General features: G+C 47.2%; 1 protein-coding gene across 10 annotated transcripts in view; it reads left to right on the top strand.

Moving 5' to 3' along the window:
• Positions 1–18,557, top strand: part of Epb41l3 (erythrocyte membrane protein band 4.1 like 3) — a 186,649-nt gene that overhangs the window by 125,274 nt on the left and 42,818 nt on the right. For all 10 annotated transcript variants that reach the window (XM_023720386.1, XM_023720387.1, XM_023720388.1 and 7 more), the window contains 5 exons: positions 7,143–7,247; positions 8,410–8,452; positions 14,438–14,513; positions 16,844–17,062; positions 17,772–17,859. In XM_023720386.1, the coding sequence (XP_023576154.1) occupies positions 7,143–7,247; positions 8,410–8,452; positions 14,438–14,513; positions 16,844–17,062; positions 17,772–17,859 (531 nt within the window). The remainder of the gene's footprint in view (positions 1–7,142; positions 7,248–8,409; positions 8,453–14,437; positions 14,514–16,843; positions 17,063–17,771; positions 17,860–18,557) is intronic.

Below are 18,557 nucleotides of genomic sequence, written 5' to 3'. Positions count from 1 at the left end.
AAAAAAAATAAAAAAAATAATAATTTTATTGAGAAACAAATAGCAATGACGCAGTTTCAAAACCGATTACTAGCACAGTTTCAATAATTAATATATTGCATATTGTTGTCTTAGTGGTTATTCATTGTACAAGATGCAGGCATGATATCCTGTCCACAAACACCATTTGAACAAATCTCGCTATTCAATGAATTAAGAGAATGCAGCTGAATATCCATTCCAACTATTTTGAATATACAGATACAAAATGATCGTTCCTTTGTATCCCCCTTTTTTGTTTAGTTTTGTCAGAGAAGGGTATTCCATTATCATTTAAATATTGTAGGTCCATGAATTCAGAAAAATATTCCAATATAGTCCAGTAGTCCATAATAGTAGTGGGTTTTCCGTAAGACTGGCAGTGTCAGAAGTTGTTGACTTGAGCCTTTTACAACTCAGTACATTAATATGGCTTTACTTTTTATACTTCATTTTTATACTTTTCTGCTGGATGGTTAAGACCAAGATAAAGCAAGACTTATGTAACAAGAATTGTAGCTTTTGCATCTGATAAGGTCAGTCAAATCCCCTCAGGATTTATCCTGAGATCCTGTACCTCAGATTGTAGAACCTTTGTCGGTGTCAGCCATGTGGATGAGTCACGGCCATTGCTTGGCCAATGTGCTCTCTGTGAAAGCCTGAGAGAGTGTTTTCTCTGCAGGTGACTCTCCTTAGGCACACTCTACATCATCGCTCACTTCCCTCTGTGGCCCCCTAGCCATTCAAGGTCAGTGAAGACTCAGGACATCAGAGAACCTGTACTATAACGTCCTGTGACTCCCTTGTGTCCCAGACTTTCTGATCATGGAGTTTGACTCTTGATGCGGCACATTTCCACAGAGGCGGAGCCATCCTGGGCCTGAAGTGAGGCTTTGGGAAGCCGAAAACCTGGCACAGGCTGCTGGTGCTGAGCTGGAGCAGTGGCTCTGTGGCTCCTGCCTCTGCTCTCGTCACTGCAGCTTGGGTGAGGAAGGGGGCAACATGGGCAAGGCCAGAAGCGTGGCCATACCCCGGGTTCCAGCTATCGGGCTTCCCACAGGTGTCGGCCTGGCAGGCACTTCCATCCTCGCCAGGGAAGATGCCAAGCTCCTGCTCTACTGGAAAAGAGGAATTCATGGCCTGTGTCCCACACCATGGGGTCTTGAGGGAAGGGGAGGTTCATTGTCTGAGGGGGAAGTGCCCGTCTTGTACAGGGGCACAAGAGGCCTGACAGACACTGGACTGAGCCCATGTATGCCTAAGAAAGTTAGCCATTTGCTGAGGAAAGCAGCAAACCTGCTGGGGCCGCCCTATTTAATATGTTTTATTGCAAGCATAACTTAAAACATACACTGGAACCTGCATGAGCCGTGGAAGTCTTAGGTGCCCTGGGGCCCGTTTCAGAAAAGATCACGTCTGCGACCCAAGGTGGTGCCAGGACCCTGGCATGTTTAACACAGTTGGTGAGAAGAAAGCACAGGCAAAGTATCATCAGATCCCCCCTGAGATCGCTTGATGACATGCAGTCATGTAGGTCGTTCTGCAAGGGGAGATGTAAGGGCCACAGCGGTGGTGCTGGTGCCGCTGCGGTCAGGCCCTCAGCGAGTGCCTGCAGGCTGTGGGGACACAGGCTGTGGCGTGGAAGCGCTCTGACGCAGGGAGGACAGGAAGTGCTTCTAAGGGGCTCTGAGTATCGGGGGACTCGGAGGTGGACAGAGCATATCCACGCTGTGTTCATCAGGAGTTCATGGTGGTGGCCAGAAACAGAAATACAGCAGGTGGCTTTGGGCGCTGTGAGGGCTCCTGTTCCGTAGTGTGGAAAGCGACAAAGAGAAGAAGCAAGCATTTACCCCGACTTCAGCAGTGGACTGCATCGCTGGGCAGCCAAGTCCTTCTGGTGCCACCAGCTCGCTGTTCCCAACACGCTCCAGCAAATAAGGGAAGAAGGCATGGCTAGGGTGGGGTAAGGGCCGTTGCATCCCCGAGGGAATTGCGGGCCTGGGGCACCAGTCTAGGTTGATGCTGATGTCACAGAGAGGCCAGCGGTCACCTTGTGCCTGCTGATGAAATGCCCAGTGTCCCTTTGAAAGATAGACTAGAGCCTCACCCCGTCTCTGGATGTAACTACTGGTGTACAGGAAGTGTGGCTCACGAGCAGTGCATTAGGTACCTCGTGCCCTGCAAGTGCAGGCAGCCACGTGAAGACCGGGCAGCACTGCAGGCGGGTGACCGGACCCCTAGACATGGGTGTGGGGAGAAAGTCAAGGGAAAGGGAGAACTCGATATTACCTTTACGTTTATCAGGAAAAAGAATATTTCAAGTTTGTATTTATTCAAGCTTTGTTTATTTACTCTTAATGTCAGTTCAACTTGGTTACTAACCTTCTGAGGTATTTAACACATTATCTTACAATTTAAAATAAGAAATTTTATGCTTTTATGCTTTTTTTCCCAGTGTCTTCCCGCACCCCTATTTTCTCTTTTTTGTCTTCTATTTGTACTTGTTTTGCACTTGAGCAGAAAGTACACAGAGCTCCTGCAGAGAGACCTCTGTCTTCCCCACCCTAGTGTATTTCCACATTTTCCACTAGTGTGCTGCGTTTGTTATAACCGATATGCCAACAGCAACAAGTTTTCAGGGCCGGGGAGACAGCTCAGTAGAACAAGTGCTTGCTGTACAGCTGGGGTGTGTGATCCTGGGCAGCACAAGCAGAGCAGCATCGCCGCCCCGACACCTCGCTGGCTGCTGCCCCCAGCTCCTGTTTCCCAAGCCCTGAGGACCACAGTTTTGCCTTTTCCAGAGCCAGCCTGTTGGAGTCCTGTGTCTGTAGGCTTTGCAGTTGGCTTCTTTTGCGATTAAGGTTCTTTAATGTCTTTCATGACTTGACAGCTCCTTGTCTTTTTAATTAGCACGTATGATCCAGAATAATTGATACACGTGGGCTCATCCGCCCCTGTGCGTAACACGCTTTGATCGTTGCTGCCCCCCACTTCCTCCCCTCCCCATCTCTGCATTGCATGGTGTGGATGGCCCCGCGCACGACTCCACCCCCTTTGGGAGAGCATTTTGATTGCTCCCGAGTCTTAGCAGTTTAACAGTAAAGCTATGATCGACATTTGCGTGTCAGTTTCTGGGCAGACATAAGGTTTCAGCTCGCTTACATAAACACTGCAGAGCATGATTGCTGCATCTTGGGTTTAGCTTTATTAAAAAAAAAAAAAACCACCCAGCTGGCTTCCAAGGTGGTGGTGGCATCTTGGATGCCCCCAGCAGTGGGTGAGGTCCCAGTGCCCCTGACCTTGCTGGCATCTGACTGTCAGCGCCTGAGATTTTCCCCATCGTAATCAACTGCGCGTGATTGTTGCAGTTGGCACTTCCCTAATGACACACAATGTTGAGCAGCTTTTCATCTATTTGCCATTTATGTATCTTGTTTGATAAGCCATCAGTTCTGCTACTCTGCTTTTTTAAATGGTTGTTTTCTTATTGTTGAATTTTAAGTTTTTGGATATTCATCCACGGTCATAATGTGTTTTGGAAACACTATCTCTCAGTGTGGTTTTCTTTCTGTTCCCATTATTCATTCTTTCTCCTAACACCCAATTTTATTGTCAGTTTGGAAATATTTTTTAATCAAAGAAAAAGTTCCAGCAGTTGAGAGTGAAGCTTGCTTATCTTGCGTGGGGATACGCCATTGCTAGGACCAAAGCTTTGAGGTCTCTGGCCACAGTGTCCCCCATTCACTCGATTAGAAACCAATGTAAATGGCAAGAGGGAGATTCGAGGAACAGGGAAGCGTCCACTGGTGAGTCACTCTAGGAAATTCAGGTCTGCTTTCGTGCCGTGGTCCTGGCAAGCGGTGTACGTGACCTGGAATGACCAATGAACAGGATGCAGGAATGCAGGAGACTGGAAACTCTTGCCCCGTGTGGTTAGGTGAATTTCTCCAATTGTTTTTGTTTTGTCTTTTTGAAACAGGATGCCACTGTGCATTTCAAGTTGGCCTTGAGCTCACTTCATAGAGCAGGCAGGTCTTGAACTCACAGCTATTCTCCTGCCTCAGCCTGCCGAGTGCTGGGATTACAGGTGTACACTACCATGCCCAACTCTCCAGTTGTTTAGAATTCCCTTGTGAATGTTTTAAAAAGCTTCTCAAGTTTTGACTCCCAGTGGCGTATGTCCCCATATCCAGCGACTGTGCAGTTTGATCACATAATGGGCAGCTTGCCTTTGAGAACCCTATATTTAATAACTTTATGCAAAATTTCCAGTCTGACTGTTGAACTTTGGTCATGTGTTAAAGATTATTATCTACAGGTGCATGTCAATGTCCACGAGTAGGAATAGCTGGCTTGAAACACTGAGTATTGTGCTAGGAAAAAAAAAATCACCTGCATTAGAAGAATGGACAGTTATTAAAGTCAGGAAGAGATTTAGGGAGGGGATTTGGTCTGAGGCTAAAACAGTAAGTTACCCCAGTGCCATCCACTGGGAACACCCATGCACCTGTGCCATCCAGGGGTGCTGAAGGGGGTGCAGAGCCCCGACTGGGCCAGAAGAGAGAGCACTAAGACCCCTTTGCAGTTTGTTCGCTACCGAGGGAGAAGTGTAGTTAGAGCCTCAGCACAGCCTTGCTCCATAGCCTCACGGCCTTCTTCAAAGATGAGAAAATGGAAACCAAAATGACCTCCTGGCCTTTGCTGAAGTCACCATGCTGGCTGTGCTGATGTAGACAGCTGGCCCCTGCCCGTGAGCGCAGGAGACATGTCTCCAGTGCGAGGAATTAAGTGACAATCTTAACAAACTGCTGTTCACGATGTGCTAAGATGTGCACGAAGGATACAGTCTATTCTAGAGAGAGACAAGAGTCAGCAACAGAACTCCCACATGAGAAGCGGGGAAGTGAGTGTCGCCGGCCCGTGGCCCTGCTGCAGCTCCTCCCTGCCGCTCTCCAGGCCAATGGACGTGCAGGCCCCAGGAAGCACGGCAGAGGGGGTCCTCGGACGGAGGTCGGCCCTAGCTTGCCTCTGTCTGTGTGCGTGTGCATGTGCGTGTGCGTGTGTGTGTGTGTGTGTGTGTAGTATTGTCTAGCTAAAGCAGTTAGATAGTAAAGGTCACTGGCGTAGAGAAAGGCAGGGCTAACACTGACCCTGATCCGGGTGCCAGCAGGGGGTGCATGCATGCCGCATACGCTCATGCTCCGGCTTAGTTGTTTTCCATTTTCCACCTGCTGGGCTCCAACAATGGCTGGCGTCCACGGCCTGTGCGGTGGGCACCACCAGAGTGCCAGGGTTGAATGTCTTACTTTAGTGCCAGCCTTTCCATGGAGGTAGGTAACATCATGCCCATCACAGAGAGAGAACAGAGCTCCTCCAAGCTCCCCAGGCACACTGAAGACCAAGCCCAGCCTTCCTCTGATGGTGAGGCTGCTGAGGACCGCCGCCCCCTCGACCTTCTCTGCACCTTTGCTGTTAAACAGAAACTAGAAGCTAGAAATGACACCCACAGAAGCATCGGCAGGGCTGGTAGCCTGGGAAGACTTTATGACTTGTCAGCCCTGATGCAGAAACAATACGCTGTTGTTTAGAAATGCTTAAGCCAGCGAGCGGCACTGCAACCATTTATTCATACGCAGTGGGCAGTGTGCTGCGGATTTGCTGAGAAGTCATTTATTTTCATACTTTCTGGAAGTAATTCTTGGCAAGTGTGTCATTGTTTAGCTAGCTATAACTTCAATTTGCTATCGTAAATTTACCTTTTCCCCTAAACAGTTGTGCCTGAGAAGGCTGAGTTATGAACTCTCTGCCTCACCCCACTAGCACAGCAGCGCCCACCTCCCGAGGCCCTTTTGGGTGCTTATTTTGACCTGGGCACAGTTTGTCCTTTTTCATGTCTCCTTGTTGATGCATTAAATCTTCAAGACAAATATGCTCAATGTATTGGACAGAAAATATTAGTACCACCCAAACAGGAAAGTAATTTAGCTTAATCCTTGCCAGTTAACCTGAGTCATGTGTAAAGAACTTTGCCACATTGCTTGAAACTGTGGCAACTTGTGTGGGAATAATTTAAGCATCTGATGGGCTTTGTTCCCCGGATGAGGACCTTTTCACCTTTGCCCAGGTGACTGCTTGATGATTCCCAATATAATGGATTTTATGTCTATAGTGTAATTACAGGCATTAAATTTAATATTTGTTATGCTTAATAGGAAGTATTTGTTTTGGTACATTCTGGGAGGCTGAGGCATTGCAAGTTCCAACCCATTGTGGGCAACTTAGTGACTCAGCAAGACCTTGTTTATGGGACTTGCCAGTTAGCTCAGTTGTTTAGGCGCCTGCTTATTCAAATGCAGTCAGGCACAGGATACTGTGGTTTGACCCCCAGCTCCTCATGCCTTAGCAGACCACCCTTAAGGCAGCCTGAGCCAGCCAAAAACAAAAGAGAAAAAGACCTTGTCTAAAAACTAAACGAAAAAGGAGTGGAGGTAGAGTATGAAGACTGTTGGGGAAAAATTAGTTGTTTTCAAAGAAATTAAAAGAAACTTGGAAACCACAGTACAGGATGGAAATCATCACAAAGTCAACAGTGACCAGATGCAGCTAGTTTAATGTGTCATGGAGAAGGACCCTTGGCATTTCTGGGCAGGGCCTGGCACAGAGAGGGGCAAGTGAGGGTCTGCCTGGGACCAGGCCAGGGTGTCCTTTTCCTGGGCTCAGGGAGCTGACTTCGGGTATCCTGTAAGGTTTGGGCTGCAGGGACCCTTCAGGATTCCTTTCGAAGGGTCCCTTTCTTGTGTTGGGAGTTTCCTGTTTCACAAAGGAGTTGAGGCTGCTGAGCGTCGCATTGTTTCCCTGCTCACTTGTGTTCAGGAGTCACCCCCTGTGCTCAACCCAGGGCACTGTGGACCCCTGGTGTCACTTGTGGCTGCCAGAGCTGGGTTCCTGCAGCCCAGGGACCATGTGTCCCAGCCTTGGTGCTGACTGGGACAGCAAGAAGTGACGGGCACTTGTCTCCTCGGAGCAACTGCAGCTCACGCTGTATGAGTTTCTCCCCGCAGGTCCCAATGATGGGGAGACCTCTTTGCCTGGGTGACCCTGTGTTCTCCGTTCTGCTTCCTTAGAAACGCTCCAGAGGGCAAGTGCTGTTTGACAAAGTGTGCGAACACCTGAACCTGCTGGAAAAGGACTACTTCGGCCTCACGTATCGCGACGCTGAGAACCAGAAGGTGAGAGTGCGAGGCTGGGGCAGGGGCGCCACTGTGGGATGCAGGCCTTCCCAGAAGCGCGCTCTCAACAGCGTCCTCAAGGCCTGCATGCTTTGAAAACAGCAAGTCAGCTCTTGTGCTTTTTAACCCTTAAGCTGCTTATGCTTCCAGAAAAGCCTGTGTGTGTGTGTGTGTGTGTGTGTGTGTGTGTGTCCGTGGATCATAGATTCAGTGGCTTATATGAAAATCAAATACTTGGGTGCTTATGCAGAAAACATGCTCAGGTCCCAAAACTCCATGAAGACGCTGTAGCTGTGACATAGCCATCGGGGCTGCTTGCTAAGGCGCCCGCGTCCTGCTCCTGATTCATCTTACTCTTCCACTTTCTCGCCAGTCTGGAGGGTGTGTTCCAGCCTCATGTCTGTCCAGAGCCTCTTGTGGGTGTTCAGCATGTAAGGCAGCCCCTGTAGACCCTTGCACGCGAGCCATGAGTTCTAGTCCGAGCTCACCCTGCTGCTGTAAACCGGAGGCAAAAAGAAGAGGAGCTGTGTCGCCTCTGTTGATGCAGAACATTGAAATGCTCTGTTTGTAGATGTTCCTCACTTTGGTGTTGTTCCCGAGCGCAGCTAGTGAAGTCACTGGGCCGTGTCTGATGTCGTCACTGCACATCTGATTTTTCCAATTAGGAAAATATAAAAGCTCAAGCAAGTGCTCCATTCACTGGGAAATTCTCAGGCAGAGCCCGTCACCCTGTGATCACAGGTGTCAGTGCCGTCTGAAGGAAGCGCTGAAGCCAGGTGTGCAGCTGTGTGCATCTCTCTCCTGGTCATTTATTTACCTATAGAGGCTTCTGGCATTCCCCTCTACTTCCACAGTAGCTCAAATCCCTGGGGCAGTCAAAGAAGGAAAACGAAAAGGAAGGAAAAGGAGGAAGGAAGGAAGGAAGGAAGGAAGGAAGGAAGGAAGGAAGGAAGGAAGGACAGAAGGACCCCTGGGAGGCGGGAATGGTCTGTGGGTGCCCCTTCTCCATGGGGATCCTGGCAGGGCCTGGCTATGAATCCCTGGCACGGCAAGGACCGGGCGGGGAATCTTCCAGTGATCGTGCCTTTAGAGCCTGTTGGATCCTCATCATTAAGCCATGTTTATTCTCTGATTTTACTTCAAAATGTCATTTCCTTTTCAGAATTGGCTGGACCCTGCTAAGGAAATTAAAAAGCAGATTCGAAGTAAGTTCCTTGGGATTATTTCATGACGGCATATGGGGAAGGTTTGCAGAGCGCAGGGCCGTAACCATGTCCGAGTGTCCCTGTGAACCGTGCTGTGAAGGACAGATTCCATGTTCAGGTTTGATCAGGGTGCCTTGGTGCAGCTCTGGCAGTAAGGACTTTCCGTCGTCACAGTTGAGAAATTAAAATGACTTTGACCCCTGCCCCCCCCCCCGCCTTGAGATGGGTGTGAAGTCTGTCTTAAGTATGTGCCAGGTGTTAATTATTAAAATTTCCAACTTAATATCATGTTAAACCTAAATGTCACAAACATGAAAACGAACGTAAAAGTAGTAGCCAAATGATGGCTTAAAAAAAAAAATGGCATTGGTTGGAGACAGCCCCTTTTCTTGGTCCCTGACATTAATGTGTGTTAAGGTATTTTTTAATGGACAAAGAAAAATTCCATGAGCTTCTCAAAAATTGAAATACAGATAGTAAAGAAGTGTTAAGGGCCGGCCAGATAGCTCAGAGGACAAAAGTGCCTGTTTAGGCAGGTACCGGGACCGGGATTAGATCCCTGGCCTGTTGTGCCCACTCCATTCCCAGGGTATGCTGAGACAGTGATTGAGGTGGAGCGAGGTGGTGCACGCCTATAATCCCAGCACTTGGGAGGCTGAAAACAGGACGATCACTATGCATCTGCTCTGTGTAGTGAGACCCTCTAGACCCTATCCTAAATACATTACAAAAAAAAAAGTGTTGAGCAGGTTAGGACGCTAATGATTAAACTCGAGTTAAAATGAAATGTCATGGGCTGTGGTTATGGGTCAGTTGTAGGACAGCTGCTCTGCTTGCTGGGATCCTGGAGTTTGGTCTCCAGCTCGCAGGGAAAAGAAAGAGAGAAGAAGGAAAACAAGGGTGGAAAAATGAGAAAAGAGAACAAAAGGGAGAAAGAGAGAGAAAGGAATAAACAAACACTCTAGCATCACAAAGAAATAAAAGGGAAAAGAAAGTAAAGAAGGGAAAGAAAGAAGATAGATCATGCTTGACCGATTTGGATTAGCCAATACTTAAAAAATTTGACAAGTTTAGCAAGAAACTTCCCTGGCAAGTAGAAGCCCAGTTGCCAGAAGTACAAATTGTTACAAACTGTGAAGCAGGCAGTTTGTCTTATTTATCTCCTTGTAGGATATATTTGCTGTTTGACCTTTAGTTTTACTTGAAGAAGTTTACTGTGCATATGTATTAGAGGAAAAGGTACGCACATGTGTGTGCGCACTGGATACTCACTCATGACACTGTTTGTGGGCGCAGAAAACCAGGAGGGACCTAAACCTCCGTTTGTGAGGGGAATCCGCCATTGACGAGCCATAGAAATAGCACTTAGCACTGTGAACGTTGGGTTGCAAAATAGTGTCAGTCACATATGGTTTTTGAACATTGTGCATGTGTAGCTGCCTGGAAAGCTTGTGGGGAGCGGGAAGGGCACCAGCAGGGATCACCCCCGGAGGGGCCTGCAGTCGGGGTGCGGAGCAGGAGCATTTTCTTTTTATTTTTTATACTTTTAACTCTTCACACATGTATATAATCTTGAACAGCTGAGTAGCTTTTTTAATTTGTATATTTCTCAATAAAATCTAGATTAATTCTCCTGTACACCTGACACATTTTGCAGGATAAATTTAAGACTGGTGTATTAATGACAGTATCATTCTCATTCAAGTTTTCAAATCATTTATTTTTAAGAAAGAGCAGCTACATTTTATTAACTGTATAAGTTCTGAGATATTAGAATATCCTAATAATTAGTAAATTGTAACTGCCAATAAGCAGTTTGAAATGGTTTAATATGAGATAACATCTTCTTAATCACTGTATTTCTAGATATTGAGACTTTGCTGATTATTTATACAAATAATAACACCATGCATAATACATTGTTAGAGAAATTTGAGGCGTCTACTAACTAGAAAGATGATAATGAATTAGTTTGTAATTGAGACTGAAAGCAGGAGTGGCCACAGTTACGATGTGTGAATGAAAACACTTTTTCTACATCCAAGAAATCTTAATTTTTAAAAAATGAAAGTGCTGAATATGCCCTGCAGATCTCCTCAAGAACCACTAATCGCAGACATGCTAACCATGCGGCGTAGCATTTTGTGTGCATGACGTACTCTTTGTTCATCTCATGGAATGCTGACCTGGTTAGTGGCGTAAGGTATCCCAGGGTGGTTTCAGTGCGGGTGCAGGCGAGGCTATCGACAGCGCCCATCTCCTTCAGTGTTGCTAAGGGGGTCCGCGTAGCCCACCTCAGCCTCTTGCTTTGTGCTCCTTCTGTCCTTAAGATCAAAGTGGAGAGCCAGAAGGTGTGAGGCCTCCTAGAGTGTGTCCGCCCCGCCAATTCAATTCGCCAGTCTGTAGGACTGTCACAGAAGGAGACCTGAAGTGTTGCAGGGGAAGCAACGACGTGGGAAGTTGGAATTGTTGCAGAAGTATATTGTTTCTATCAATATTCCTTGCTTGCTCTCCACTAAAGTGCCTCTGTACGCAGAATTGAATCCTACCAAGGCAGAAGCGTAGTATCAGACCTCATGGACTTGTTTTCCATGGCTGCCTCTCCCCACTTCTTTTTGCTGGAGTCCACAGCTCGCCTGGAAGATGAATGTGATCTGCAATTTAGACCACAGATGTGTGGCACCTTAAGTCACAAACTTATAATGCATGGTAGATTTTGAAACTAAGGAATTTGTTCTTAGAAACCAGCTGTAGGCCTGCATGGCCTGAACCGCATCTAAAGCAAAACTCCTAAATACACTGTGTTTTCCAGTTCTGAGTACAGCATATTTAGGATGTAAAACATGATTTATAGTGTATTACGTTAGCAGTGAGGTCTGCTGGGAAATCTTAAGATTTGGCATTAGGGGCCACAGCAAGATAGCTCAGTAGACCAAGCACCTGCTTAGGCAAGCACAGGGTACCCCAACCCACACCAGCCCCGCCCCAGGGCACGCTGAGCCAGCAACCAAGTCCAAGCATGGTGGCTCACACCTGTATCCCAGCACTGAGGAGGCCGAAAACAGAAGGCTCACTATGAGTCCAGGCTGTATAGTGAGACCCTGTACCAAATACACACACACACACACACACACACACACACACACACACACAGATTTGACATTAGAAAGTTTGCACAAAGCACAAGGATCCAGGTTCAATCCCTGGTACTGCATGCTATGCCAGCCCCTTTCCAAGCCAGCCACCGGGTCCAGGTGTGGTGGCACATGCCTATAATCCCAATGCTGCAGAGGCTGAGACAGGAGGATCACAACAAGTCTGAGCTGTATAGCGAGACCCTGTACCAAATAAATAAATTAAAATACTTTTAAAAATATTTTTAAAAGTTTATACAAGAATAAACCGCATTAAGTGCTACAATCTTGTGTTTCTATAAATTTTAACTTAAACCCCCACATCAGCATTATCACAGGAAGTGTTTTACTGTGTCCAAACTGGCTCATCCGCTGTTCCTGTCAGGGCCACGTCAAGCCTGTGAGCTCGCTCACGCACACGCACGTCCTCCTAGTTGATTTGCTTCTCTTCTCTTCTTGATGGGGAACTGAAGCTTGAAGCAGCCTGTTTATTAATGTTTTGGTTTTATGCCTTGTTTCATTGAGGGTTTCTTCCCAGGGCAGGCAGCCGAACCCAGGGCCTTCACACTGAGCTATTTTTCCCATCCGTTTTTAAAAATTCCTTGTTTTAAGACAAGGTCTCCTTAAGTCACTAAGTGGCCCAGACTGGGCTCACCCTTGCAGTCCTCTTGCCTCCGCCTCCCAGAGTGCTGGGATTACGAGCATAGAGCATGGTGTTCCGCTTCGCCAACATTCCTCCCCCTTGGTTGGGGTGTTGAGTCTGTTGTAGTTTCTGTGACTGTCACCTTATGTCGAAATAATGTCCAGAAAGACCCTGGAGTTAGTGTTCCATTTATAAACCTTAAGAATGTCGGGTTCCCAGTAACAGTGCTTTTCACTGTGGCTCCCACAGCTTCCTGTATTAGAATCTTGAGGGAGCTGATGAAAACCCAGGTCTGCACCACCCTCCAGTCTGAGGAGGAAAAGCCTTGGAGGCTGAGCCTGCAGCTCGTGCACATCTGATTCTCCTTAGGCCCACTGTAGTTCGCACCTTGCTTTCCTACAATGAGGATTTCTGCATTTAATATGTTGCTCATATTTTCATTACTTACTAGTTTCCAACTGAGAATTTTCACCCTGAGTTTATTGTAAGATTGTTTAATTACATTGCCATATGATTCGCCGGAATCAAGGCATACCTTGAAGTGGATGGAAATTACAAAAGAGCAGCAAATCCATTTCCCATAACTAATCCATTGTTTTTCATTCCACTTGGTTGAGGGAGAAGCCAGCCCTTGTCAGCCCTCATTCTGAGCCTCGTTCTTGGCCCACAGGAAAGACTGTGATTCAAAAGAAAGTGAGCAAGAGTCAACAAGGAAAGAAGCGCAAATCAGACCATTGTTAGAGTGGCAAAAAAACTTGTTCAAGACAGTAGCCCAGTCACTAGACGCGTATTTGATGGACAGACATGACTTACCATGCTCCCAGCTCTTGTGTCATGGTCCTTTCGAGTGGTTTAAAAACGTTAAATAGCCAGTGACACGTAGGCCTGTCCAGATCTCTCACAGGGCCACTCCAGGAAGATACGGCATGCAGGGCCTTGAATGGGATGCTGGGATAGCAGTGGAATGAACTGGAAGGAACATGTGATTCAGGCCAGAAATGTAGGGCGCGGATGTGCTGAGGATCGCAGAGACAAAGCAGAGGTGCAGGAGAGGCGCCCGTGCACTGAGTGCTGCAGGGCTCTTGGAAAAAGTGGAAGTCTTTTCATGCGTTGGTGCGCGTGGGGGTTAGGGACCATTGGAGGTGCACAGGTGTCGTGTCACATCAAAGGCCTGACAGCAAGCCCATGGCACAATCAAGCAGTATCTAGGAGAGAAGCTGGGAGGACTGGGGTGAGTTTTCCGTGACATCATTCAGAACACAATCATGCCCGAAGCAGAGGCGCTTCCAGGGTGCACGGAGTAGAGTCAACCCCAAGAGTGCGGCAGAGAAGGGACACCCAGATCTTAACAAACAACTGCATTTAAAAGGAAAGAAGATGAATAAATTAAAAGAGGGATCACAGAGGTGCAGCGTGCAAAATGCTGTGCGGTGCATGTGTGTGTTGGCAAATCATCCACAAGCAGAGGTAGCGGTCATGACAGCGCAATGGGAAGGCTTTGTCACCGGCAGTGTGTCTTGAACGCGCTTCTGGCTGACTTTTTTGCTGTGGCAGCAGCATTAAGGAGCTGTGAGTCCATCCTCCTGGGCTCCCAGAATTGGGGAACGCACAGGAAATAGGTCCGGGCTCCTCGCGTCGGAAAGTTCCCTGCGTGAACAAAGACTTCCGCAGCCAGCACGCGGCCTGGTTATGAAAGCGTTATTCACTACCACAAACCTTTCCCACAAAATAAAACTGTGTTGGCTAGTCCCTTGACATTTATTATAATGGAACTTGACCTGTAATAACAAAGCAGAGGGGACAAAGAAAATGGAAACTATATCTGCACTGTGGTTATGTGAGCTGCCCAGAAATCCGTAGCAATAAATCCAGGCAATTCCAGACCTATCTGATGGAGGATTATCCATATCGTTTACCTTTTTTCCTCCTTCTAAAGCCTTATCTTTGATCCTGAGAATGGGAGGAAGTTTGGTTAATTGCTTTGCTAGGTACAAGTGCCAGTAAAGGATCGGATTGAGGACAAGATCGGAAATTAGACGAGGGTTCGGGCTGATCTGGGGACCTCCTTTAACAGAGACTCCCTTGTTAGCCATGAGTGACCAGAGTCACTTGGGTGTTAGTGCTTGGAGCTGGGGTCCGTCCAGCGTCAGCGAAAATCTGGAGTGAGTTTTCTAAGACTTAACTCTATTTTTTTGCCTATCCCTACAGGCGGTGCTTGGCACTTTTCATTTAATGTGAAATTTTACCCACCAGACCCTTCCCAGCTATCTGAAGATATAACCAGGTACGTACTCACTGGCCACGGTCAAGGCAGCCACCCTGGGAAAGCCGTGAGTCCCTTAGTGGTGCAGAGCAGAGAGGCTGACGTGTGGCCTCAGAGTCACCCGCGCTCACGTGGCAAGGAAAAGACAACCGAGTGAGCACTACCGTCCCTGAGAAGTTTTGCCAAATGCCATCTGGTAACAGTTGGATCTTTGCTGCTAGCCTGATAGTCCCGTTTACCTGACCCTGGTGGGAGGACATGAAGAAATAAGATGCTGTCATTCGCCCCCGGAGCAAAATTGGATGAGATTCAACCTTAGTGCTGTTGCCATTCTTAGTGCTTCTGCTTTCCAGTTTAAAAAAAAAAATCGTTACATTCCTGCACTTAGCATGCGACCCACCTGATACTTCATGGCTGTTTAAACACACACAGAGAAGGAGATGCAGAGAAATGTGTATAAAGCCAAGAGTTTGCTTTCTGTGCCCTATAGGTGCAAGGAAAGTGGTTTATTTGTTTACTGGAAAGATATCAAGAAAAGAATCTCACATAAAAGTACTCCAGCTTGGCCAGGCGTGGTAGGACACGCCTGTATTGCAGTGCTCAGAGGTGGAGGGAGCAGGATTGCAGCGAGTTTGAAGCCAACCCAGGCCAACCTGGTATACATAGCGAGCTAAAGGCCAGGCTGAGCTGCATAGCCAGACCCTGTCTCAAGAACCATAAATTAAAATTTAAAAAATACCCCGGCCTGGTGGCTGAGAGTGAAAAGGACTCCTCTTAGAAGCAGTGTTGCGTGGCTTGCTCTTTTCGGGTTACTATCACAAAATAGTGTGGCCTGGCTGGGTTTTCAGCAATCTGCTCACAGTTTTCAAGGCTGGAAGATCAGGGTCAAGGATGTATTCTTGTGAGGCTCTGCAGCTGGGCGCAGGCTCCTGACTTCCTGCTTTCTGTATCCTCCAGTGATAGAAGGAGGAAGGGGTCTGTCTGTGGCCTCCTGAATGGGTGCTAACTGCACTTGTGACGGGGTGACCCTCTTGACCTGGTCGTCTCCTAATCCAGCACCTTGGAGAGAGAAAGGCAGCGTGTACACTAGCAGCACAGGGCAGGGCAGCATTTAGCCTGCCCTTCCTGGCTCCTCACGCGTCCTCCTAGACCTCCCTGCATTCCGTTTGGAACCTCTGGCTCCTAACCCTGTTTGGTAGTAAGTTTATGAGCAGACAAATGACTTTGTTCTCATGCGTAGAGTTTTCCTGTAAGCCTTATGCCCTCCAGAGAGAGGCGGTGGTCATCAAAGGGAAACCTTTGAAGCAGATTCAGTCAGTTGTTAGGGTTAAAACTATGTCACCAGACATATTAGGAGTAGAGTAACAGCTTTTTCTCTATCTTAGATTTCTTTTATGCTTGCAGAAATCAGAGGGAATTATAAATTATCTGTAAAGATACTTTTTAGTCAATATGGAAGAACTATTTCACAATGGCTGATTTCTGGGTGGGGAGCCTAGATATACCTAGATTTGAATTTTATGCCTGGTTTCTTTCTATCTATGTGTGTAGTGTTTGGAGAGCCTGCTAAGTGTTTAAGAATTCTGTCTGGGTTACATGGATTTTAATTATGCTAAGAGAGACTTTATAAATGTACCATAGTCATCCCGTTCAACAGAGTAATAGTTCCTTACATACATGAAAGGTAGGCAGTAGGTATTATTAAAACTTCAACCGTGTTAACCCTCAACTGTGGAGACTTTCGCAGCTCATTCAATTGCATCTATAAATCTTGAGACAAAACCACACAGAGTACAAATCAGCTGTTAATGATGGCAACATTACATGGGTCATGTCTTATATTTTTTCTTTTACAGTGACAAGGTTCTCAGATTTTAAGGTCATAGGGCTTTAAAGTTAGTATTCAGCAAGGTGCTGGAAAGCACAGCTGGTGTTACCTGGAGTCTGGCTTGGTTGTCCAGGAAGACCTGTCACTTAGATTTGAAACAAGACCTCATGAAGGCTAATTGGGACCTAAGAATTATATTTAAGAGCATCATTATGATATCAAAAAAGTATTTATGGAGAGTATGCTGGGACCTCCTCATTTGATTTGAAAAGTTAAAAGATGTTAGGCAAACATACCTGTAGAGTAGCAAAATCCTGTTTTATGAGGAACACGGCCTTGTCCAGGTGTCCTGAAACTTCTTTTGTAGCGTGGCATCTTCCCCTTGTGTCTAGATCAGTCGTAGATGACGTGAATGTCAGCCTGCGAGGATGTTAGAGAATGGGTCACAGGGAAGTCACTGGACAGGCATCATCACCCACAGTGGCACCGAGCCGTGTGTCTCACACTGGGCTCTGTCTCGAAGGTACTACCTCTGCCTACAACTGCGTGATGACATCGTGTCGGGGCGGCTGCCTTGCTCCTTCGTGACCCTGGCCCTGCTGGGCTCCTACACAGTCCAGTCAGAGCTTGGAGACTATGACCCCGACGAGTGTGGGAGTGATTATATCAGCGAGTTCCGCTTTGCCCCGAACCACACAAAGGAGCTGGAAGACAAGGTGATTGAGCTGCACAAGAGCCACAGGTCAGTGGGCGACACGGGGTGCAAGACTTTCTCTGGCACGTCATCGAGTAGGCGAGGGCGCTGCTGCTGCAGCCGCTTGGGCGTGCTCTCCACGCGTTAAAGGCGGGAAGCTAGAGCAGGGCGGTCATTATCTAGGTAAGCTGTGAGGGGTGGAACTTCCCCCTTGAAGCAACCACGTGTCCACCTACTATGTACCATTTTGAAGGTGTTTTCCTTCAAAATCATTTGTCTGGTTATGCTTTTCTTACCTGCTGGCTGAGCATCCCTTATCCCAAAATGCCCAGGACCACAATTATTTCATTATTTGGAATTTTTCAGGCTTTGGAATATTTGCATGTAAACCATGAAATGTTTCAAGGAGGGGACCCCAAATCTAACTACAAATTTCAAATGCTTTTTATACACACGGCCTGATAGTGATTTTGCACAGTATTCCTAGAGGTGCTGTGCTCAGCTGTGGAATTTCCCCTTTCTGGTGCTGTGCGGTGTGTTAGCAGCTCAGGTTGTGGTGCACATCAGGTTTTTGGTGTTTGATTAGCAGTGGTCATCCTGCATCTGCCCACGTATCCCTGGGGGTTTCTTATATATAAGATAGCAAAGAACTAAGCAGCCTACCAGATAAAGGAAACACAGCTAATTGTGTTTTATTTCTAATTCTGAACAATGAGCAGGGAGGGCAACCTTGTAACACACTGTTTCTTCCAATCAGAGGAATGACGCCAGCAGAAGCAGAAATGCATTTCTTGGAAAACGCCAAAAAGCTCTCCATGTATGGGGTGGATTTGCACCATGCCAAGGTATGTCTTTCTAAATCCCGGGTTCTTTTATTTAGTGCAGTATTGCTATTTCTGTAAGCTGGCAATTTCTACATCCATTGATGGAAATAGAATCTTTTGAGGATTCAGTCTGTGTTTGCCGTTTAAACCTCATTCTGTGGTAAAACACCTTCAGCTCTGATATTCACCAAAGGTGATCTTGGTGGCTGAGACTATCTCAGGTACTTTCTCCTACTGAAACATAATACTGGATACCCACATGTTAAAAAAGGGTCTATTTTTAGCTCACAGTTTGTAGAGGGCTCAGTCCCAGGTTGGCTGGCTCTAAGGCAGGGTGGCGTGGCAGAGGGCCTCACAGGGGAGAAACAGCCCATGGCAGGGCAGGCAGGAAGCAGAGGGAGACTAAGGGAGGAGGCCAGGAGACCCTGCAGGACACGCCCCAGTGACTCAGCTGCTCCAAGCATCTCATTAGCTCTATCCATGATGACTGTCACATACCTGTAATCCAGTCACCTCCCCACAGCCCCATGGATGAGTGCATGAGATTTTGGGGGGCATCCAGATATAAACCACTACATTATTCCTGACTTAGGTCCCCAAGTGCCCTTTGTGTCCCCCAATCACTGTCTGACCTTTTGCCCAAAATATGTTTGTTAGGATTCTAGAGTTGGATTCTGGTACTTCATCGGTGATCCAGGGTCACTCTCCAGAGTTCAGGG

The sequence above is a fragment of the Octodon degus genome, unplaced genomic scaffold (assembly GCF_000260255.1).
Source record: "Octodon degus isolate 3935 unplaced genomic scaffold, OctDeg1.0 scaffold00075, whole genome shotgun sequence".
In the NCBI taxonomy this organism is placed as follows: Eukaryota; Metazoa; Chordata; class Mammalia; order Rodentia; family Octodontidae; genus Octodon; species Octodon degus.
Note: the sequence above shows the minus strand (reverse complement) of the source record. Positions and strands in the feature narration are given on the sequence as shown.